The sequence below is a fragment of the Myotis myotis genome, unplaced genomic scaffold (genome assembly GCF_014108235.1).
Source record: "Myotis myotis isolate mMyoMyo1 unplaced genomic scaffold, mMyoMyo1.p scaffold_m19_p_2, whole genome shotgun sequence".
NCBI lineage: Eukaryota > Metazoa > Chordata > Mammalia > Chiroptera > Vespertilionidae > Myotis > Myotis myotis.
The window spans coordinates 172,748,917-172,773,040 of NW_023416324.1; the positions used below are offsets into that span (position 1 = coordinate 172,748,917).

General features: G+C 42.3%; 1 protein-coding gene across 4 annotated transcripts in view; it reads left to right on the top strand.

The window, feature by feature from the left end:
• Positions 1-24,124, top strand: part of DGKG (diacylglycerol kinase gamma) — a 206,065-nt gene that overhangs the window by 47,157 nt on the left and 134,784 nt on the right. For all 4 annotated transcript variants that reach the window (XM_036349800.1, XM_036349802.1, XM_036349803.1 and 1 more), the window contains exons 3-6: positions 7,227-7,303; positions 15,463-15,628; positions 16,128-16,190; positions 20,964-21,134. In XM_036349800.1, the coding sequence (XP_036205693.1) occupies positions 7,227-7,303; positions 15,463-15,628; positions 16,128-16,190; positions 20,964-21,134 (477 nt within the window). The remainder of the gene's footprint in view (positions 1-7,226; positions 7,304-15,462; positions 15,629-16,127; positions 16,191-20,963; positions 21,135-24,124) is intronic.

A 24,124-nucleotide genomic window follows, 5' to 3' on the forward strand; every position in this document is an offset into this window, starting at 1 on the left:
AAAAAAGAAACTACCAGCTTATTCAAAAAAGAAAAAAAAATGATAGAGTATCAATTTTGAGTTTTAATTCTCTAAGAAATTAAAGCAAACATTTCTTACACCAGCTAGTGGCTGCTTTATTTTGTAAACCTTTTAAAACTTGGAGACATCTTAGCCATCATTAAACCCAACTCCTATCCACTATACAAGTGAAACACTAAGTCCAGAAGGCCCCAGTAACTTGCCCAAGGTCACCTAGGAGGTCAGTGTCAGAATAAGAATTAGAACCAAAGTTCTCAATCCCAGGTCAGATGCAATTTGCTTCAATTTAGTTCTAACAAATTAAACAGAAATGTATCCATTGGAGCCTAACCTCAACCATACTTTGGTTAATATAGATACCAATTCAATTACAATAGAGCAAATTTTTAAAATACATTTAAAGAGAATGAATCAGTACATTGTGCTATTCAGAAATATATTTCATGCAAATCATATCAAAGCAAGGCAAAGGTTCTGACTTTTAGATGTATGTAATTCACAGCTCAAAATTCAAACCTGTCAGTGTGAATATGGGAGCCAGAGAAAATGTTTAGGACTGACTTGTAGAACAATGTGAGGCTCTAGGTGAGCTTCTCTGAAACCTTGCTATTTAATTGGCCATGTCCACTTGCTTCCATCTTGGAAAGGATAGCCACTGTCATTCTCACCCACATCTTTTTCACACAACTGGCTCTCTTTATTAGTGATGACTCGGACTCTGCCCACAGGCAGTCACAGAATCTATGGACAGGGGGAGACTTCTATGGAACAATGGCTGTAAAATGTGAATGTGCATGTGATCTGGAAATCTTGTTAAAATGCAGATTCTGAATCAGCAGGTATGGGGTAGTTCTGAGATTCTACATTTCTCTTCTTTTTCTTTCTTTTTTTCTTTTCTTCATTGATTTCAGAGAGGAAGGGACGGGGAGAAAGAGATAGAAACATCAATGATGAGAGAGAATCATTCATCGGCTGCCTCCTGCACACCCCCCCACTGATGATCGAGCCCACAACCCAGACATATGCCCTGACTGGAAATCCAACCGTGACCTCCTGGTTCATAGGTCAGCGCTCAACCACTGAGCAGCACTGGCCAGGCAGATTTTGCATTTATAACAAGCCTCCAGGCCATTCTAATGCTGGTGACCCAGGGACCACAGTTTTAGTTGCAAGAAAGTACAAGCTGTCTGATCCATTCCTCCACATTCACCTGAAATATGACTGATGAGGCCACATTAATTGGAGAAAAGGGGAAATTTTGCTAGCAATACAAATTTTACTTACACAAATAAGTCATACCAGTCATTCAGATCATTTATGATTGAATCAGAAAATCTTAGTATCCTAAAGAGGGTTTTCTTATTTCAGCCAAAATTCCCTCTGCTCCAATGTAAAGTCTTTTTCTTTTATTCTATATACTAGAGGCCTGATGCACAAAATTCATGCAAGAGTAGGCCTTCCTTCCCCCTGCTGCCAGCACCAGCTTCCCTTTGGCACCTGGGCCCTGGGCTTCCCTCTAGCACCCGGGACCTAGGGTTCCCTCTGGCCACTGGCAGGCACCCAGGACTCAGGCTTCCCTCAGAGCCCCAGCTTTGTCTGGAAGGACATTAGGTCTCATTAGCATATTACTCTTTTATATTATAGATAATACTGTGGCAGAACCATTACTTTGACAGGTTTGCCCCAGTTGTTAGCTTGGTAGGTCTCAATGGTCCTCAGCCTTCAACTGCAGTGGGAGGCTTTGAACACTTCCAATGTCCTTCCCACATCCCACATAACCCTGTGCCCTTGGACTGTTTAATCATTATCAGTAGGCATCGGACCCAGGCATTAGTGGTATCTAAAGTTCCTCACATGATTCTAACATGCAGCCAAGGTTGACAACCACTGGTCTACCTTTTCTCCCTATGCCCCTGGGAATATAGGACAAGCCCAATCCCTTTTTCTGCCCTCATTTATTTCACAAATCTTCATGGAGCATCAATGTTATGCCAGGCAATGGGCTACATGCTGGGGATAAACAGTGAATGGGAAAAGAAGTATAACTGGGAGGTGTCCATGCTTATGAAGCTGAACCTTCTTACACATGCTCCCACATTCTGCTCTGGGCACGTTCATCCTGGATAGAAAGGTGTGTCTGTGGAAGCAGTGCTCTTGGCCCTGGTGTCTCTGTCTTTCCAGGACTCTTGGGAAAGCTCATTCTTGCTTTTGTGCATCTCGCTGTGTTCTTGACTACCTGGAGTACTTAGAAAACTTATACATCTCAGCCTTCACCAGAAGAAGGAAAATCTAATTGCTTGTTTATTCTCATGTACCAACTTTCTTTCCCCTTCCTCCTGTGTCTTTCCTCCATGGGTGGAGAGTCATTTATGGTCTTCTCAATCTGTAGACTATGTTCCTCTAGCCTCCTCATCATGTTTGCTTATTTGTTTTATTGATGATTTTTCTGTGTTGTGACAGGCAAGCCTTACTAGTCAGCCACAGATATACAGGAGTGTTGCTTAAGACCTCATCAAAAGTGAGGTCCACGGACCTACATACTTGAAGTCATCTAGGATCTTATTTGAAATGCAGAATCTCAGGCCTGGACTCCGACCTACTGAATCAGAATCTGCATTGAACCCGATCCCCAGGCAGTTCATGTGCATGTTACAGTTTGAGTCGCTCTTAGAGAATTTTGAGGAGAGTTACCATGTACCTTAGAATCTCATTCTCATCTGTGGGTTTTCAGATTCACTTTTGAAAATGTTGATTTATAGTTATTTCAAAGTTTAGTGGTCTGATAGGGCTCAGATGCTCAATGTTCTTAATTGGAAGATGGTCCATAAACTTTGGATTCTGGTGTAGGTAGCACATAAACTATACACACTGAAGTTCCTGGTTGTCTGCTTGTTCAGATGGAGGCCATCCCTGTCCGATGCGACTGTGGCAGCAAAGGTGCCTGTGAGAAGGGCCATATTTTCTCCTTAAAAAGGCTTTGAATTTGCTCAAACACTAGGAACAAGTGCTTGGTTAAGGTCCCAGAATTCTTGGCACATAAAGCATAAAGAGGCAATTTTGGATTGGAACTTCCTTGGGTATTTGTTACCACCAGTGACCTTAATCACAGAGAAAAGTCTTTAAACTCCTGATTTGGGGTAAAACTGCATGTTGATGGTCCTGCCAGTTTGGGCTAATGCAAAACGTATCCCTACCTTGCAAAGTATTTGAATAAGTTGACCATTTGGGTGGGGTTCTTCAGTGTTGTCCATTTAAACAACAGGGAATATCTGCCAAGCACGGTGATTTTAGATTTATTAGAGTGATTCCTTGCTTTCCTTTTGCAGGAATTATCCAGTATGTTCAGCTACTTAAGGTAATCTTTATATCTCACAATAAAACCCCATCGTTGCACAGCGGTTCTCAACCTTGACTGTACATTGGAACCCGAAGTGTGCTTTCAAATATACCAATTCCTGGGTCCCCCAAGAGATGCTGACTCTGGTCTGGGTGAGACCTCGGTTTCAATGTGTTACAGAATTTTTTTATTCTAAGGTGCAGCCAGGTTTGAGAGCCACTGTCACAGCGGAAGGGCCTTACTTTCTGACTTACCAGTGTTATGTATCCAATGAATCCAGTACCTGTGTCACATTATTAGATATGTTCTCAATCACAGTCACCCACTCACTAGCTGTGCACCCTTGAAAGGATCATTTAAAGTCCACAAGCCTCAGTTTCTTCTCTAAAATAGGGGTCGTTATTACATTAGAGGGTCATTGTGGAGATTTAAATAAAATATACAAGGTGACCAGGGCAATGTCTAGTACTCAACAAAATAGGAATTGTTGCAAAGGATGGTGGGCATGGCCCTACTTTGCATATTTAGAAGTGGAGCTTGATCACCTTTGAGTCTGGTGGTGGTGCTACCATGCAGGCTTTGAATGGGAGTTCCAACTGAGCTTGTGCTACTGGCCCACAGGTGGCGCCTGAGTGAGATAGGAGTGCTCTGAAGAAGCCCCTCATTGTTTCTAACTGTGATAAGATGAAACAGAATGGGGCAGTACCCCCTTACTCCTCAGGAGAGAGAAACCCAGTCCAGAAATCTGTTGAGAAGAAAACTGTGATAAAGTATCAAAGGACATCTAAGAGAAAGTAACAGGCATCATATTTGAGAATTAGATTGTTTCTCTTTTTTAAAATTTTTACTTATTGGAGAGAGAGAGAGAGAGAGAGAGAGAGAGAGAGAGAGAGAGAGAGAGAGAGAGAGAGAGATTTGTTGTTCTACTCATATATGCATTCATTGGTTGATCTTGTATGTGTCCTGTCCAGGGATCGAACCCACAACCTTGGCATATTGGGAGATACCCCACCAGTGCAATTGTTTCTCCTTTTTAAAGGGAAAGGCATTGCTGCTATAAACTCATAAAACAAGACAAAGTAAATGTGGGATGAGGAAGAACTTTCAGGGAAATTAAGGAGCCAGCAATATCTTGCATTATTTTGCTATTTATATTTTTTGCTAGTAATTATTAATTACTATTTATTTTGCTAGTAATTAGAAAATTTAAAATAATACTTCTTTATCCCTTTTAAAACCTGCATACTTGAATATGAACATATGATGAATATATGTGTGTGTAATGTGTATATATGTATAACATATATATATGTGTGAGACATGTGTATATATAGTTTATATATTAGTATATATATCTATATATCTATACATATAAATATATCTACATATAGATATGTATTTCATCCCTTTAAATATAAATCATAATTAGATCAATAGCACTTAGAACCAAAGGATTTCTGCTAGGATGAATTATGGAATCTGCAAAATGTGACAATAATCAAGAGTATAAATTCAAGTAAAATTACTCTCTTGTCCTCAATCAAAATACTGGCTCTATACTACTCTCACACCAAGAGGACTCATGCTCTGAAATTTACCTTTATTAATTTGGCCACTCTGGCTGAGCTGAAAATCTGCCATTAAAATAGAGTCTAAAATATAGGGGTTTTAAAAAATAATTAAGCTTCTCATAAAATAATTTGAATATAATTTATGTATGGTGTTAACTGAGCTCTAGCCTAATTCTAAACTCTCTTTCATTAGGTTGCCAGAGTGGGCTTTAGGAAACAAAGACCCAGTTATATTATTCTACTACTCAAAAAAATTTTAACAGTTTTAAATCAATGTTCTTAACTTGGCATTCAAATCTGGCCCCCACAAATCTGTTCTGAAACTACTCTCTAGTTTTAACTTTTCCTAAATGTTCTGTGATGCCCAAATCCACATTTTTATACCCTGTCCCTTCTGTAAATACCTTTTCCACTTTATGTCCACCTTTCAAAACCTATGCATCTTTACACCCCTTCTCAAATGATACCTTCTTCAAAGGGTATCCCCAGTCTTCATTCCAAACACCACTCTCATCCTACTTTGACTTCCTCCCCACTAATTTTACTTCTTCTACTACATGCTTTCTAGAGCTTCATATTATTGCTAAACCATCAATTACACTTTTCCTTGTGTTAGCAAATCTTTGGGAAGCAATATTTACTTTTGAGCCCGACTAGACCAGAGTTAAACCCTGATTCTTAGACAAATGACTTAAGTTTTCTGAATTTCAGCTTCTTCATGGGTGAATTGAGAAAATATTACCAAATTTGTATGGATTGGTAGGGGATAGTATATGATAATATGCAGTAAAGGTCTCCAATAAAGGAAAGCTATTATTACCACAGTGGTTCAGATCATCTCCCTGACTAATTCATCAACAGTACCTTACAGCATCTTATTCTCCAAAGTGTTTTCTGAATTGAATGGAAGCAGTCCAAACCAATGGCATCTGCTGCCTGGATCTCACTGAGCTATTAGTTTTTCAACATCTGTTTTGACTTTCAGAAAGAATGTCCATTTTTAGGCATCAGCAGCATTTTCCTGTGGCATTTCAATATGTCTCAATCTTGAAATGATTATAACTTGTGCTTTATTGAATCCAAATCAGCAATGCCATGGAGAACATCCCGGCCCACGAGCATGTCTACTTTACGTAGGCCCAAGAAAGCATAGCCCTCTGTACAAAGAACCTGAACACCAAGGAACACTGTGTCAGCTTCTAATGACATTGCCCTTTACTCAGATGTCTAAATAGTGGCAGTAGTGGAGCTTAAAAAGCTCTTAATTATCCAGAATACTGCAAAACAGGGAGAGCACAGAAAACCTGGTTTTCTTCAATATTTAGAGTGTTGGTAACTATACCGGATGCACTCAGAACGTATTTATAATAAAAATTATAGACTCTATTTTCTTGACTTCTAATTTCTTTGTAAACCTTTCCACCAAAAGAATCCACCATTTTCTCCAATAGATTCTGATTTATTTCCTATGGAAAGCAGAATTTTCTAAACCACTATTTTTCATGAATCTTGAGTCCCCGTTTCAGCACCAAGGACAGAGTATCACATGGCTAATGCCCACCCATCCTATTTAATGAACAAAAATTTAAATGTTTTAAAATTTTTGTTCAAATGTTTTTGGTATGATATACAAAGACTCAGTAGCTCATCGAAGCTCTCAGTGTAGAACTAAGGCAGGATATGGGCAAGATAAACAAGCTAATAATGATTATAACACTATATGACAAGTGCTATTACAGAGTTATGTACAAGTCACATGAGAACCAGGGAAGGGAATGATTAATTGATTGGTAAAGAAATGTTTTACAAAGGGGCTGATGTTTGAGCTGAGTGGTGAGAATTGAGTGAACTTTGCAATACAGAGAAGAAATACCATGAAGAGTACACAGTTTATTCGGGGATTTCTGGAAATTTGGTTTGATGTGGCTGAAACATGGCAAGCTGAGGTTAGAATTAAGAAATAGACTAGGTTACCACATACTTATATATTAAGATAAGGGGATTATGCTTTATCCTAGAAAAACTGAGAGCCACTGAAAGGTTTTTGAGCGGGGACATAGCCTGATTAGACTTGTGTTTTAGTAAGCTAGTTCATACAGCAGGAGAAAGAGTATACTCAGGGGAAAAAAGAGAAAGAGAAGAAATGAGAGGGCAGAAGGGTAGGGTGACATTTATCCGTATGGTCCTGGGAATGAGGGACTGCTCCATCATAACCAAGGTTAGACAGGGAGAATTTACTTGGCTTATCTCCCACCAGCTGTTCACCAGTGTTTCACATGTGGACTCTGTTTCTCCAGATTCTTCCAAGAAGATAAAGGATGTCTTGGCTGAATTTAATGAGAGTGGAAGCCTCAAACAATTTGACTCACACGAGGTAAGAAAATTTTTATTTCAAGCCTTTAAAAACTCCATAATTCAGCCATTCTACAAATTTTTCTCCTCTTGGAAGTTTAGCTCACATTGAATAACTTGTTACTCAACATATGTTTTCCTATCTCAAGTGAGTTATTGGTGCTACCTGGAATTATACATTTCCCAAGTCCATTCACCCTCTCACTGTCCTATAAACTACATCATACCTTCTCTCTTCTCAAATCTCTTATTCCTCCTCATTTTCAGTTGACCACTGTGTTTTATGCTTCATGAAAAAATGGAAACAGCCCTAGCTGGATAGGATAGAGCATTGGCCTATGGACTAAAGGGTCCTGGGTTCAATTCCAGTCAAGGGAACATACCCAAGTTTCAGGCTCAATCCCCAGTAGGGCATGCAAGAGGCAGCCGATCAATGATTCTCTCTCATCATTGATATTTCTATCTTTCTCTCCCTCTTCCTTTCTCTCTGAAATATATATATTAAAAAATGGAAATAGTCAGAATAGATCTTCCATAAGATCTCTACTCACCTACATACCTTTTCTCCTGTAACAAGGTATGAAATCTCCATGCTGTTAATTCTAGCCCCTCTACTGTGCACTCAATCCTATCCTCTTTTGATCTATTGACAGGCATTGCTACAGCAACTCTATCTATCTATCTATCTATCTATCTATCTATCTATCTATCTATCTTCTACCTATCTACCTTCTATTTCTACCTCTATTTCCTTCACTTCAGTCTTCTATATATTTTATTTTTCTCATAAATGTATTTCTCCTATATTAAAAACGTTCTTCAGATTCCACTTCTCCCTCTAGCTTCTATCTCATTTCCTCCCTGTCCTTTATAGGAAATTATTTACTGTGCAAAAGATTTGTCTGTACTCATTGCCTTCCATTTCTCTTCTTCCCACATTCTTGAAAGCTTTGCAATTAGCATGTAGCCCCTATTCCCCCTCTGAAACCACTAGCCTACAAAGCCAAGGATCTCCATGTGGCTAAACTCAATCACTACTTTACTCAACAGAATTGGTTGAGTAAAGTATATTTGGACATGGTTAGCCAAATTCTCTTCCACTTTCTTCACTTGTTTTTCAGGATACCAGTCTCCTAGTTTCACTCCTGGTTTAAAAATCAAATAAGTATCTCATAATTAACATGCACTAAACTAAGCTCCTTGACCTTCTCCTGTTTTCCCAGCAGTCTTTTCATTTCAGTAAATGGCAATTCCATTTTTTAAGTTCTTCAGCCTAAAACTATGGAGTCATCATTGACTTTTCTCTTTTTCTCACATCCCACATCCAATTCGCCAGCAAACCCTGTCACTTCTACATTTAAAATATACCCAAAATCTAGCCACATCTCACCACTAGCAGTGCTCCCACCCTGGCCTGAATCATCACCATATTCTGCCCAGATTATTGCAGTAGTCTCCTAACTGGGCTCCCTGTTTCTGCTCTTGACTTTTAAGGTCTATTCTTCACACACATCCTGAGCAATCTGCTAAAACTTAAGTCAGATAATGTCACTGCTCTGCTCAATAATCTCTCATGGTTACCCCCCAGCCCCTACTCAGAATAAAAGTCAAGGTCACTACAATTGCAGCTCCCCCTACGCTATGTCCCCATCTCTTGCTACCCTCCTCTCCTCATTCCTTTCCAGCCATATTAGCCTCCTTGATGCTGTCAAATAAGCCGAGGCCGCCCTAACCTCAGCACCGTTGCACTTGCTTTTGCCTCTTCCTAGAATGTTCCTCCCCCAGATAAACACATTGTTCATTTTCTCACCTCAAGTGTTGGCTCAAGTCATTTTCTTAGTAAATATCACCTTCTCTATCCCACTGCTCTGCCTCATTTTCTTCCTTAGTACTTCTCACCATATGGCCCACTATGTAACTCACTTATTTGTCTATCTCTGTATAGACACTTATTTGTTCACTGCTGTGTCTCAGGGGCCCAGAAGAGTATTCAGAACATAGCAGACACTCAGCAAATGTTTGTTGAATAAATGAATGAATGCAAGACTTCTCTCACTTTCAAATTCAACTCATCTAACATTTCTTTAACATCCAGGCACTGTGCTGGGTACTGCAGAACATATAAAGATGAGAAAGCACAGTTCCTCCCTTCTGGAACTTAGTTCCTACTGACAAGGTCAAGTTTAAGAGCCATGACTCTGGACTCACATGGGGTTTATGTTAGACCCCTACCTCTGCTGCCAACCAGCAATGTGGCCTTGAATAGTATTTCACCTCTTTGAGCCTCAGTGTTTCATCTGTGACCTGAAGATAACAACGACAACAAAAAGGACCTTGAGGTTTGCAGATAGTAAATTAAATGAGATAATGTTTGCAAAGTGTCTAAAGTTTCGACAAGACACTTAAAAATGTTACCCATCATTATTCCCCTTCTGTCCCAGTTCCCCAGAATGTTTTCAACCCAACTTCTTCCCTGTTCCTGGGTCCTGTTATGAGGGCCAGTTGCGGAAAAGTGACCAATCAGCCAGGCAAACTTCAGGAAAGGCTGGCCGCTTATTCATATTGTCACCCTTTCAACAAACTTTGAGTCAACATCTCTGCTGGGCACTGGGCAGGAATCCACAGAGCCCATGCTCTTCTGGTACATCTGGGAGGGGCGTTAGATAAAATGCACCCGTCATCAAGAGAAGAAAGCCAGAGGAAGGTTGCTGGAACTGAAGCAAGACTGAGTATGCACCGTTTCAAAAGACATTCCTGAAGAGAAGCCATGTGGGGAAGATGGCAGAGCCAACAAAGAACTCTCAGCCTCCTCCCCCCCTACCCCCTCCACACTCCCAGCCCAGCTCCAAAAACATAGGAACAAAACCTGGCAGGGGCTGCTAATCAACCTGTCCGCCCTGAAGCTGGCAAGTGGGAGGAGAACAATTTGGTCAGAGCCACCCAGGGTGTGAAGGCCACAGGAGCTTTCAGAAGCAGGGAGCAGCAGCTCGACTGTTATGAGCACTCTGCCACCCCCACCGCCATCATGCTGGCCCCCACTCTTTGTATGTGCAGCACTGCTGTGTCCCAGGGGAGTTCTGTCGCTCTGATTTCATTCCCCTTCACAGTGTGGCTGACTTCTAATAGGTGTAATGTCCTGGCATGGGGTTGGGGAAACAACAGGGCTTAATTTCTCTTAAGCTTGATGGCTTACTGCTGCTAAAATGTCTCCACGAAAAACAGGCTAGCTGTGGGAAGGGTCAGGTGACTAGCAGAGCGAAGTGGGGAATGAAAGTCTGTAGAGTGACAGGGCTGCACCTGGCCATGCACAACTTGCCCTGGCCCATCAGCACTGTGTAGTTCTCTGGAGAGCTGAGTGCAGCTGAAGACAGTCAGGAAGTGACAAGAGCATCAGAATGAAAGGGACACGATGGCTTGGTAGCACCGTGACCTGAAACTGAGACACACCTATACACAAATCAGTTATGACACCGCTTTGAGCACGTTATTTATGTTTCAGAATTTTTTTTCATCCACAAAGAGCAGTAACAGCCCCACCTCCCACTATTGTTTTTGAACTTAAGGGAGACCATGCATGTAAAGGGCCCAATGCACAGTAAACGCTCCATCTAGCTCCCTTCCCTTTTTGAACAGTGTAAGAATGAGCACACTCTCCTTACACAGGTTGCAGCAACAATTGGCCAGCTATATGGCATATGGATCAGGCCTTACATGAAAGTTGCAGGAATTTTTTTGGTGGGGTGGGTAACAGGCTTGAACAATGTCAGAGGCTACGATGTTACTCCAGGGATCAGAGAATTGCCAATGTGCTGCATAGCAATTAGTTAACAGGTTTGGACGTAGTACCTAGACACTTCCTACCCATCAGGTATTTACTAATGGCTACTCTGAATCTGGCCTGTGCTCATAAAGAACACACTATCTCATAATCCAGGTGTCATTTTGGCAATGGCACAGAGTCATATTTGTTGGCAAGTGAAATTGGGGTGTTTAGAGGGAGTGGCAGGGAACATGATGTCAGCACTGGGACCTCTGGTAGATACAGTAACAGGAGCACTGGACTAGGTGTCAGAAGATCTGGCTTTTGGTTTTACTCTGCCACTAGCTAGGGGGTCGGAGTCGGGGGACAATCACTGAACTTATAGGCCTCAGTGGTGTGAGAAGATCTAGTCTCCTCTGAACTGTTTTGATGTGAACGCTCTATGTTTCCAGGCTTCTTCTATACCACCCTGTTCCATCGTAGGATAGGAACATAAATAATCGAACATGTGTTCATTCATTATTGTTTTCTAAGTTCTTGAAACACTTTGTTCATTCTTTTCCTATGGTACTCACCACTGTTGAATTGTTTTAGATTTATTTCAATACCTTTACCATATATATAAGTATATATGACTGAATCTCTTGAAGGTATGGGCCATGCTTAACTCTTTGGTGTGTTCCTCAGTGCTGTCCAGCACTGTCTTATACTTAGGAGACTCAGTTTATATATGAATGAACCCCACAATAATTGATGACAGTCAACTGTACCAATTAGGAATCCAACATTCATTAAAATACCCATCAGGAAACACTATGTTAGGTAGTAATGGGGAAACAGAGATGAAATAAGACATTTCACTACCTTCCAGGATCTCTACATCTAGTCAGGGAACAAAGATATATCACAGGCAACTATATATTAATAGAGGGCAGCAGATATGAGTGTACCAAAACAGGAACCAAGGTGGAAAAGTAAAGCAATTCAGGCACAGGAGGTCATGCCAGGACCCCTGGAGAAGGTGGAATATGGACCAGACCTTAAAGGATAGCTGGAGTTTTAACAAGTAGAGACAGAAACAGTTCATGCAAAGCGCATGGCAGGTTGGCCAGAGAAGAACACCGAGATCCAGGTAGAAAGCCTGTGGAGGTATACAAAGGCACCAATAGGAGAAAAGACCAGAATGGTCTCAGAGCTTGAAGTGACTACAGATCTAGCTTGGAGTGGGATTATGGGAGGACTGTGAATCCCAGACTCAGGGAGTGCACAGGAGATCATCGTACTGTGGAAATACTATATGTTAGACCTTCTATTTACATCTATATTTCATCTAATTTCTTTTTTGTGTATGATTTATAAAGTAAAATAGAGGAGCACATCATAATTTATTTAACTTATAAGTAAAGATAAATGTTTTGCTTCAAAATGTTATGGATGTTGAAAAAAATGTTATGGATGCACACATAATTTAAAAAATTTGGAGACAACCCATCTTAACTCTCCTGTGGGCAATTAGAAGCCATGGAGATTTCTGAGTAAGGAAGCATTCTGCTTCAGGAAGGTCAACCTGGCAAGGAAGGACAAGATGGGAAGGCCAGCAGATGGAGGTGGAGGTAAGGAAGCCTTTGAGAGGTATTGCCACAGCTCAGGTAGGATACGTGCAACAGAAGTCTGAAATCAGGGTCAATGGGTCCTGCAAGGGCCCCCTTGTCAGGGTGGTGGTAGATGAGCAATGGACAAAAGCAGACCTGGATGTGACAGACATTGCAAAAGAACAGCCGACAGAAGGGAGAGACAAGAACTTGTCTCAAACTACTGGGAGTGCAAAGCTGAGCCTGGGATGTTCGGAGAATAATGGCATTATTGACATTAACAGAAACTGCAGGAAGAAGAGCTGGTATAGGGAGGAAGCTAATTGAGGTTTAGAACTTGAGGTCTCCTAGCCCAGCACTCACAATATGCTGAAGAATAAATGGAGGTTAAAAGAAGGGAGAACCAGCCAGGATATCTCCTGAATCTCACACTGACCTTGTTTGACAGTCTTTCAGCTTTGTTTTGTTTTGTTTGTTTGCTTTTTAAATATATTTTATTGATTTTTTTTTTTTGCAGAGAGGAAGGGAGATGGATAGAGAGTTAAAAACATGGATCAGCGGCCTCCTGCACACCCTCTACTAGGGATGTGCCCGCAACCAAGGTACATGCTCTTGACAGAATCAAACCTGGGACCCTTCAGTCCACAGGCCAATGCTCTATCCATTGAGCCAAACCGGTTAGGGCTCGTCTTTGGTTTTTAAAGAGCATTGCAATTAGGCTTTGTTTAACAGAGCGTTGTTTTTACAGTTGCTTTGTTTTACAGAGTGTTATTTAGTACAGTCTATTTTCCAGAAATATTTTATGCTAATAGTTTTCAATTTGATGCTAACCAAAAATGAAAAGATTAGCAGGACATTTTGGAACTCAAAACTACATTTTAAAATAGTACTTGTCAACTGAAAGAGCACAAAAGAAAAAATAATACAAAAAAAAAAGCCTTTAAAAAAATGAATAACAGTGCTGTCAGCAAATACTTAGTCAAATCAAAAAAGAGAACCAAAATATTACCAGACCATGGAAAAATCAAGAGTTTCAAGAAGAAAAGTGAAAGGAATGCTACAGAGAAGCCAAAGATGAGAAAGTCTAAAAGCGACAACTGCATTTGTGGCCTTCAGGAGAGCAGGGCCAGAATCCAAAGCGAATAAGATTAAGCAGGTGAGAAGCTTAATGGGGTCTGTTTGGAGGAATTTGAAGGGGAAGGACAAGCTAGTAACTCAACTAGCCAGCAATTTCTTTGGAATGGTGTCCTTGAACATGCTCACAAGTAGAGAAGCAGATGCTTGCTGGGAGATGCTATCAGAGGCAGGGAGGGTGGAGTCAAAGGTCATATTAGGTGGAAAGTAGGAGGAAAAGTTTTTGCTCTTGCATACTGGGAAATAGGAGGTGGATGTGTGAGGAAGAGACATTCTGTGCTGATAAGGCTGTGGAGACAGAGACGGACAAAAAGTGGATGAAACAGAGAGACACAGAGACTCAAAGGCCGAAAAGACAGGGAGGGAAACAGAGATTGGTAGCTGTTGCAGGAAATATGAGTCCAACATTTGCTTAGAAATCCCTTTAGATGCCAAGAGCCTATATTATCCTCTCTCCTCCAATCTGCAAAGGAGATATATAGAATAGCTCTGCCTGGGGTTGAATAGAAACTGCCTGTGACTTCCCAATGGGGTCAGGAGGGCATCCCTTGTTTTTAAGGCTAAGACTTTGTATCCCAAACCTGATGGTACCCAGGCAAGCCAGCTCCTGGTTCTGGAAATGCTCTCAGAGCTTCCTGAAGAGACAAGGGATTAAATGCTATCAACATTTTAGAGGGAGAGCCAAGTAGGATCCCAACCAGGGATTTTATTCTCATGACTGTTATTATTCACAAAAGCCTGCACAGCAGATCTTGGAGTAATGCTTCCTCAAATGAGCTCCAGGAGCATCTGCCGATTTGATGAAGAATCTGATGCCATCAAAGCAGGAGCCAGTGATGACTCACTGCAAACTGTTGTTGAGCATTGCTGAGTGCAGCAGCGCTCCCTGGCATGGTTGCTCCCAGCCTGGGCCCGGGAGCCCAGAGGCACTGGGAGAGAGACAGCAGGGAGAGGTCCTAGTTTGGGGCATATTTCTTGATTCTCCCTTCTGTCCTTGGCTTCCTTCTCTTCTCCCGGTGCCTAAAACCTTCGCAAGGCCATGTTTTGAGAGTAGCTGAGCCAGACACACACCCTCCCCCCTGTTAATCTTGAGGTTTGTCCAGGGAAGATCAGTTATGAAAATAAAGGATGGAGTCTGTACTTTACTCTTCCAGCTCTTTCCTCTTTTTTTGAGACCTAAATACTCGGGAATTATCTTACAGCACAAGGAGAAAATTGACACATCACAGAAAAGCCATTTTTTTCCACCATGTTTTCAACGGCATGAGGCATGCTTCATCTTAACCAGGATTCCAGGGCACTGACCTAGTCTTGCTCATTGGAGACCAGTCCTTCCCAGGGGTCTGTATGCAGGCAGAGCCCTGCCCTGGGGCCTCCACGCCCAGAGCTCACTCTCCATCACTCCCTTTTCTACCTAAATTTAGCAATGTGTTGTTACAAAAGCCTCCTGTGGTTCCGTGCCCCACTAAGCCCTGCAGCCTCCAGTGTTCTCTTCACCTCCCCCAGCTGCTTTCGGTGCCTGTCATTCTCTGTCACCTCTTGTCCTTTTCATTCCTGCTCCACCAACCCCTCCACTTCCTTCCGCTTTCCTTTTCATTTCTCTTGCCTGCCAGCTCCCTGATTCCTTTTCCTTCTGTGCCTCCTCTCTGTCCTTGGAGTCTCTCCACTGACTTTGCCCTTCTTATCCCTTTTCAGACAATTAGCTATGACGTCTTCAAGCTGTTCATGAGGGCATACCTGGAGGTGGACCTGCCCCAGCCACTGAGCACGCACCTCTTCCTGGCCTTCAGCCAGAAGCCCAGACAGGAGGTCCCTGACCACCCAAAGGAGGGGACCAGAAACAGTGAGGCCAGTGCCCCAGGTACATAGACCAGCATTCTATGGAAGAGAGGTTTTGCAGCTCTGACCCACTTGCCACAGGCATAGTAGTTTCCCTATGGAGTATGACTGGGGAATAGGGAGCCAGACCTCCTTTCTTCACTGAACCTCACAGGAAGTCCTGTCTGATGGATCTCTCAGTAAGGGGGTGGGGCATAATTCTTGCCACTCAGGATCTGAGGGAGGATGGGGGAAGAGGAGCACAGGGAGAGCCTTCCGCAAAGGCTGCCACATCCAGCTAGTGTGCCCAGGCTGCAACCAACCTGGGAGTGTCACAAAGGTATGGTATGGTCACTGTTTCCTGGAACTTGGATTATAATGGGGAAAACACAGTAAACCCCAACAAGTAAGCATGAACCGAGCTGACACCCAGAGACACAGATACAACCCAAGTGATCCAGACCTCAAGGAAGGTCCCCTCCCTGCCTTTCTAGGAAGCTGGAGGTGTGGGCTGGCCTCTAAATCTTCTCTTTGTTCTTCAGATTCTAATATACAGAATGTGGATAATGCTGCCAAAGCCGATGAGGCCTGTGCCCCTGATATGGGTAAGTCTTTGGAATACAAGATTTGGGGAGGAAGGGGGAAGACCTCATTCTTGAGGCAGAGGGGGGAACCTAACCAGCAGTTCTGTCTCCATGTAATAGTATGCTCCTTAGCAGATCCTGCCTCCATCTCTGGGGTCCCTGCCATGCAAATATACTGGGACTCTGAGGCTGGATGACAGTTCTTGGGCTAAGGTACAGATGACTCTACCAGTATGTGGCTGGAGGGGGGGAAAGCAAGAAGGTAAGAGTTTGCTTTGGTTAAATTCCAACAGCATTCGTAAGTGCAGGTTTGCATAAGATGGGAGGAGGAGCAAGGGAAGTTGGCTAACATTGTTTTGAAGATCTATTTGCCAGGCACCTCCTTTATTATAGATTTTATTTAGCCTTCACAGTCATACCACCTTCCACATTAAGGCACTGAGGCTTTAGGAGTTTATAAGCCACTCTATGACCTGCAGAGCTAGGGATTCAATACAGAATTATCCAACTCCTAAATTCCTGCTCTTTCCTACAACATCTCTGTGCCACAGTTTCCCCATATGTAACATGAGATGATAATGTGTTGATATGAAGGTTGAGTTTTATGTATAAAGTGCTTAGCACAGCACCTGAATCATAGTAAATGTTCACTAAATATCAGCAATTATTATTCAGGCCACCTCTTTAGAAATGTATTTTTATTTGATTTTTAAAATTACAATTGACAGCCCTAACCAATTTGGCTCAGTGGATAGAGCATCGGCCTGAGGACTCAGGGGTCCCAGGTTCGATTCCGGTCAAGGGCATGTGCTGTGGTGGTGGCAGGCATATCCCCAGTGGGGGGTGTGCAGGAGGCAGCTGATCCATGTTTCTCATCGATGTTTCTGTCTCTCTGTCCCTCTCCCTTCCTCTCTGTAAAAAATCAGTAAAATATATTTTTTTAAAAATTACAATTGACATACAATATCATATTACTTTCAGGTGAGTATACTTTACTCTTAACTCATCATTGTCTGCCAGGATCTCCTTCAACCTGCACCTTCAGTTGCCAAGCATGTCCATTGGGCATCCAATTTCTATGGAAGGGTTCTCAGGGGCTGTCCTCCTTCCAGCTTCTCTTGGGGCTTTAAATGCAAAGAGTCAGAGAGTCAGGCCTAATTTTCTGCACATTATTGTCTGGAAAATATTGAGTCATATTGATGAGTTCCAACTCTTGGGATGTGCCCAGGGAATACAGAATACAGTTTTATTGTATCTTTCAAATCTATATATATATATAAAAGCCGTCAGACAGGTAACTATGACCCTCACTGACTACCAGGGGGCAGATGCTCAACACAGGAGTGCCAAGCTGCAGTGACTTGACAGCTGCGGTTCTCGGGTGACATACCTGGAACCAGAGCACCCGGAACCAGAGAGGAGGGAGCCCAATTCCAGGGATGTCACCCAAGAACTGCCCTCTCACAATCCGGGACCCCTTGGGGGATGTCATTTCAGATGACAATTGTGAAAAGGTGTATTGGTAAATAATCAATTATTTGGATTTTGTAATCTGAGTCAAAGTTACCTTTAAAAATTGAATGTGTTCCTCAAAAAAATAGGTTAAATGATATTGATCTGTTAGTTACTGATATTACTAAAAATTACTATATCTTTTCTTTTTAAAAAATTCATTTTTTAAATCTTTATTTTTGAGATTATTACAGATAATAATTTTTTCTCCCCATAACTCCCCTCCACCTGGTTCCCACCCCAATCCAGGCCCTCACCACCCTATTGTCTGTATCCATAGGTAATGCATACATGCATATGAGATCTTTGTTTAATCTCTTCCCACTCCCCCAACCCCCTTTCCCTTTGAGAATCGTCAGTCTATTCCATTTTCATGCCTCTGATTTTATTCACCAGTTTATTCTGTTCATTAGATTTCTTATTCATTTGATTTTTATATTCAATTGTTGATAGATATATATTTGTTGCCATTTTGTTGTCCATATTTTTTATCTTTTTCTTCTTCCTTTTCTTAAAGAATACACTTCAGCATTTCATATAATACTGGTTTGGTGGTGATGAACTCCTTTAGCTTTTTCTTGTCTGTGAAGCTCTTTATCTGACCTTCAATTATAAATGATAGCTTTTCTGGGTAGAGTAATCTTGGTTGTAGATCCTTGTTATTCATCACTTTGAATATTTCTTGCCACTCCCTCCTGGCCTGCATAGTTACTCCCTTATAGGTAACTAACTGTTTTTATCTTGCTGCTTTTAAAATTCTCTCTTTGTCTTTAGCCTCTGGCATTTTAATTATGATGGTTTTGGTGTTGGTCCTCTTTGGGTTCCTCTTGTTTGGGTTTCTCTGTGCCTTCTGGATTTGTAAATCTATTTCTTTCATCAGGTAGGGGAAGTTTTCTGTCATTATTTCTTCAAATAGGTTTTCAATATCTTCTTCTGGCACTCCCATAATTCAGATGTTGATATGCTTAAAGTTTCCCCAGAGGCTCCTTACATTATCTTAATATTTTTGGATTCTTTTTGCTCTTTTGGTTGGGTGTTTTGTGCTTCCTCATATTTCAAATCATTGATTTGATTCTCGGGATCCTCTGGTCTACTGTTAAATCCCTGTATATTATTCTTTATTTCAGTCAGTATATGTTTAAATTTCTGACTGATCCTTTTCCATTTTTTCTTTGGCATTCTCACTAAGGTCCTTGAAAGTCTCACTAAGTCCCTTGGAGGTTTTTAAAAGATTCTTGAGTAACCTTATAAGCATGGTTTTGAATTCTATATCCAGTAGTTTGCTTTCTTCCATTTATTTCATTTGTGACATGTTTCTTTGTCTCTGCATTTTGGCTGCTTCCCTGTGTTTGTTTCTATGTATTGGGTAGAGCTTCTAAGTCTCCTTGAGTTTATAGAGTGGCCTTGTGTAGTAGGTATCTTATAGGACCCAGTGGCTCAGCCTACCCAATCACCTGAGGTGGACACTCTAGGTGTACCCCTTTGTGGGCTTTGTGCATGGTCTTGTTGTAATTGAGCTTTGATTGCTGTTGGTATCACTGGGAGGAATTGACCTCTAGGCCAATTGGCTATGGGGACCAGCTGAGACTACAGTGGGAGAGCTGTTGTGCAGGAGACGCCCTTATGGAGCAGGACTTGCTTCAGTGGGGCTTTGGTGCTCACTGAATCTGCCCCTTGAGTGTGTAGCTTATGGATGTGTAGAGTTGTAATCTGGTATGGCCTGACACTAAACTGCTCTTGGGTCTCCAGGGAGGTGTCAAGTCAGCCACTGCCTGGGGCCACCCAGCAAAAGCAACAGAAAAATCTGCAGATTCCTCCTCTTTGTATTGGGTTTTAAAGTGCCCAGATGTGAAGTAAGGCTGGTGCTGTTGCTGGGTCTTGGGCCTTTTATTGATAGGTTTGGGGCTCCCTGACCCAGCTGCAGATTGTTTGATAGGTTTTAACCTAAGCAAGGACAGGTCATTCATATGCAAAAGCCACTGCATGCAGCTTGGGTCGGATTGTGAATTGGATGAGGTGGGGTCTTAGGGAATCACCTGGGTGGAGCAAACAGAAATGGCTGCCAGTCAGCCCTGCAACTGGGAAGGTCCCAGCTTAGGAACAATGACTGCTATGAGTACCTCTGTTTGGGAGAAAACTGCCCCCAGAGTTCCTGCCCTGATGCCAGACAGTCCAGTTTCTCCTCATATGTGTCTGTGTCTCCCAGAGCCTCGCCTGGCACTGGAGCTCAGAGGAAGTGGGAGCTTGTAAGTTGTTTGTGTGTTGGCCTTTTAGAGGAACAGTCTCTGTGTCACTGAGCCCCAACCCCCACTGGTTTTTACAGAACTGCTCATAGGGACTTCTTTCCCCAGCTCTGGGATCCTGGGCTGGGGTTCTGGTGTGGGCAGCCTCCACAAAGACAATCTCCCTCCTAATTAAAAAAGCGTCCTCCTACCAGTCTCAGTGTGCTTTCTTCTTTACTTCTCTAGTTGTTGGACTTCCATTCAACCAGATTTCCAGCGCTTCTGGATGATGGTTGTTCTGTATTTTAGTTGTAATTTTGATGTGGTTGTGGGAGGCAGTGAGTACAGGCATTTACCTACACTGCCATCTTGGTTCCCCATTCTACTATCATCTTTTCTGAAAATTCACAGAGTATAGGTGAATTTCTTACAAAGATATAGACAGTTCAAAGAGTCAGAATGAGGTCCATTCTGAGTATAAACCCCATAAACTGGAATTCTGGGGTCACAAGTCTACAATAATAAAAGCATAATATGCAAATAGACTGAATGGCCAAACAGCAGAACGACCATATGGATGACCATGCTATGACACACACTGGGGCCAGGCCAGCCAAGGCGGGTGCGATGCGACTGTTCAGGGGGGCCCACCATTGCCCCAAGATCGCCCCAAAGAGGGAGGCCCAGGCCACCGACCAGTGGGCTGCAGCGGGTGGGCGGGGCCTCCCTCTGTGGGGCAATCAATCACGGAGCCCTGCCATCAATCGCCCCACAGAGGGAGGCCCAGGCTACCTGCCTGGCAGTGCTGCGGCAGGTGAGCAGGGCCTCCCTCTGTGGGACAATTGATTGCAGGGCTCCCAGACTGTGAGAGGGCGCAGGCTGGGCTGAGAGACCCCTCCCGAGTGCACAAATTTCATGCACTGAGCCTCTAGTTTGATTATATTTATGTAACCAATGCTTTTGAAGATACTTATATAAACTTCTTGCCTCTGACATGAAAAGGATTTAATATTTACTAAACATTAAGAGTCCTCGAATGCTTTCCTCTTGCCTATTACAGAATCAGAGATCACCGAGAAGCAAGTGCCAGCTAAAGACCAAGGGGCTGCAACCTCCCTGGGAAACCCTGTTGCTCAGTCTTCAGGCTCTGAAACCCCGACCGTGTACCTGAAAGATGTCGTGTGTTACCTGTCCCTGCTGGAGACAGGGAGACCTCAAGATAAGCTAGAGTGTAAGTACTCACCCTGTCAAGGGCTTTCAGCATTTTCCTAGGAGAAGGTCGAGTGTCCTACGCATCATTGTAAACATGCTGGAGGTTGTTCTGGGACATGCTGGAGATTGTCCTGCCTCCGTAGGGGAGGTTTTACTGCCCTGTCATCAGCAGTGATGTGAACATTTCCTAGAATCCACCCTGGGGCACAGGGCCTGGTATATAGAGAGTGGGAAGTGCATTCGAGACCTTGATATTGAGCACCGGGATTTGGAAAGGAAAGGGATCTCCACAAGGGATCGAGACTCCCCTCCTTTGCTGGCAGGACTTCCCAAGAGCCTATAACCAGGAACCTGCTGCCTCCTTTTAGTAGATTTTTCAAGAGAAGATATTCAGTATCTGTCGTCCTTCCCCTATTCTGTGCCCAAGCAACTCTATAACTCTGAGAAATGTTGTTGCTGTTTTCTCTTTGAGATCTAATCAGCTTCCATCTTGTTAAAGCTTGTTTACATTTTCACCCACCCCACCCCAAGTTTTTTTGGCCTCTAGAGAAAGAGGTCTAGTTAATTAAGGGAGTTGAGCTGGGTTTCACAATACTACTAAAGTTGGTTTCATAGATGTTCAGGAGGAAAATAATAGCTGGTGACTGAAAGGAAAGCCTACAGTGGCTGACAGTCTTGCAGATGACTCACTCCAGGGATGGTCTCACTGGCCTCCAAGAACCTACAGGAAAACTTTTTAAAACAGGTAGTGATAGGAACTTGTTTTAAAATATATGATATTGTTTTGACTTCTCTTAGGACCTTAACAGACATAAGGGGAAAACATACACATTATAGCAAAAGTAAAAATTCCAGCAATTAGCTCTAGCCAGTGTGGCACCAGCCCATGTACCAAAGGGTCACAGGTTCAATTCCCGGTCAGGGCACATATGTAGGTTGCAGTTTTGATCCAGGGTCTGGGCACATACGGGGCAACTGATCAATGTTTCTCTCTCAATGAGTGTTTCTCTCTTGCTCTCCCCCTCACTCTTCCTCCCTCTCTAAATTCAATGAAAAAGCATATCCTTCAGTGAGGGTTAAAAAAAAATCCAGCAATTAATAAGACTGGTCAACAAACTTAAACATTAGCAAGGAAAAGTCTCACAAAGGTTAACCCTTGCCAAGAACAAAATCAAACAGTTTTCTCATTAGCTGATCTTAAAATCAACTCCCATAGGTTTGAGGTGTTAACGGTTGCAAGTCTTAAGCGCTAATTTGGAAACAAATGTAGCAGCTTTCTCTTTCTTCTGGCTAATGTTAAAAGTGAAATGTCAAATTATTTTCACCATTCAGCAGATTTTGAATTTCAGGAATTATATTGTTCATAACGACCAAAGAGGATGTGACAGATGCTTCACATTAGTGGCTCTCAGACTCAGTCTTGTACTTCCAATAAAAAGAAACTGCATATTTTAAATTTTTTATTAGAGAAGATTTCAAACATAGATAAAAGTAGAGAGCACAATGAACTTAAATGTTCCTGTCAACCACCTTCAACAATTACCAGTTTATTGTCAATTAGGGTTTATTTATACCTCCCATTTATTCCCTCTGTCTCAGGTTATTTTGAAACAAATTCCAGACCTCATATAATTTAATCTGTAAATATTTCAGTATGTACCTCTAAAATATGAGTTTTTCTTATATATAACCACAACGTCATTATCACATCTAAAGACAATAATTCTTTACTATTACCAAATATTCAGTCAGTATTCACATTTCCTCAATTATCTTATGTATTTTACCAGAGTCAGGATCCAGGTAAGGTCCATACACTGCCATTGATCATTATGTCTCTTCAATCTCTTTTAATCTTTTGCTTATTTTTTTTCCCTTGCACTTTTCTGTTGCAGAAACTTGGTTGTTTGTCCTGTAGAGTTTTCTCTTTTTTAAAAAATTAAACCAAATCAATTAAAATTCTCCTGTGGCCCTAGCTGGTTTGGCTCAGTGGATAGTGTGTCGGCCTGTGGACTGAAGGGGCCTGGGTTCGATTCTGGTCAAGGGCACATGCTCGGGTTGCAGGCTCAATCCCCAGTGTGGGGCGTGCAGGAGGCAGCCAATCAGGGATTCTCATCATTGATGTTTCTATCTCTCTCTCCCTCTCCCTTCTTCTCTAAAATCAATTAAATTTTTTTAAATTCTCCCTTGATTTAAATAATTAAAAACGAGTTAAGCTTTTCTTTTTAACAACCAAACATGTATCCCACCTATCAATAAAAAGTAATACAGTAATACCAATAATGCTCATCACTGAGCACTTTTTATTTGCTGAGCACTTTAAGTGCATTATCTCACTTTAACCTCTTATTGGTCCTAGAAGTTCTAGATAATTATTCTCATTTTACACGTAAGAAAGCACAGAATGGTTAAATGACTTGTCCAAGGCCAGGCTGCTAAAAGATAGGATGCTTACTCACACTGTCTGCTTCTACTCTTCATGCACAGTAGGACCAGGAGAGCTCCGTGTTAGAGTTGCCCTATCCAGGGTCCAGGAGCATCATAGTGGGAGGTCTGTCCTTCTTTACATCATTCAATCATCTGTCTGGCGAGTCAGCCTCATTGCCAAGTGCCTCTGACCAGGACATTCTAAAGAGTCACAAGGAATCGAAAGCCCATGACCCTCCTTTACACAACTTAAGCTCCAACCAGGGATGAACCACTGAACAAACACAAGCTGCAGAGACATTAAAACACGTGGAAGGGAGTGATGACATGAGGGCAACTTAAGGAATGCTGTAACCTTGTGGGAGATCCAGAGTGTCTGTGGGGGGATGGGGTGGGTGGAGGTCAGGGGTGGCTCACAGAGAAAGCATGAGAGGAAGATGAAGACATGTTCAGCTCTGCTCCCTACCCTGCTTACTTCTGAGACCACAGACAGATCTCTATCTTTTAGATGAATAAAATGTAAGCTATCAGGTCCCATAAATGAACATTGAGTCCTTTGCTCCATTTTCTCTCCCAGATCTT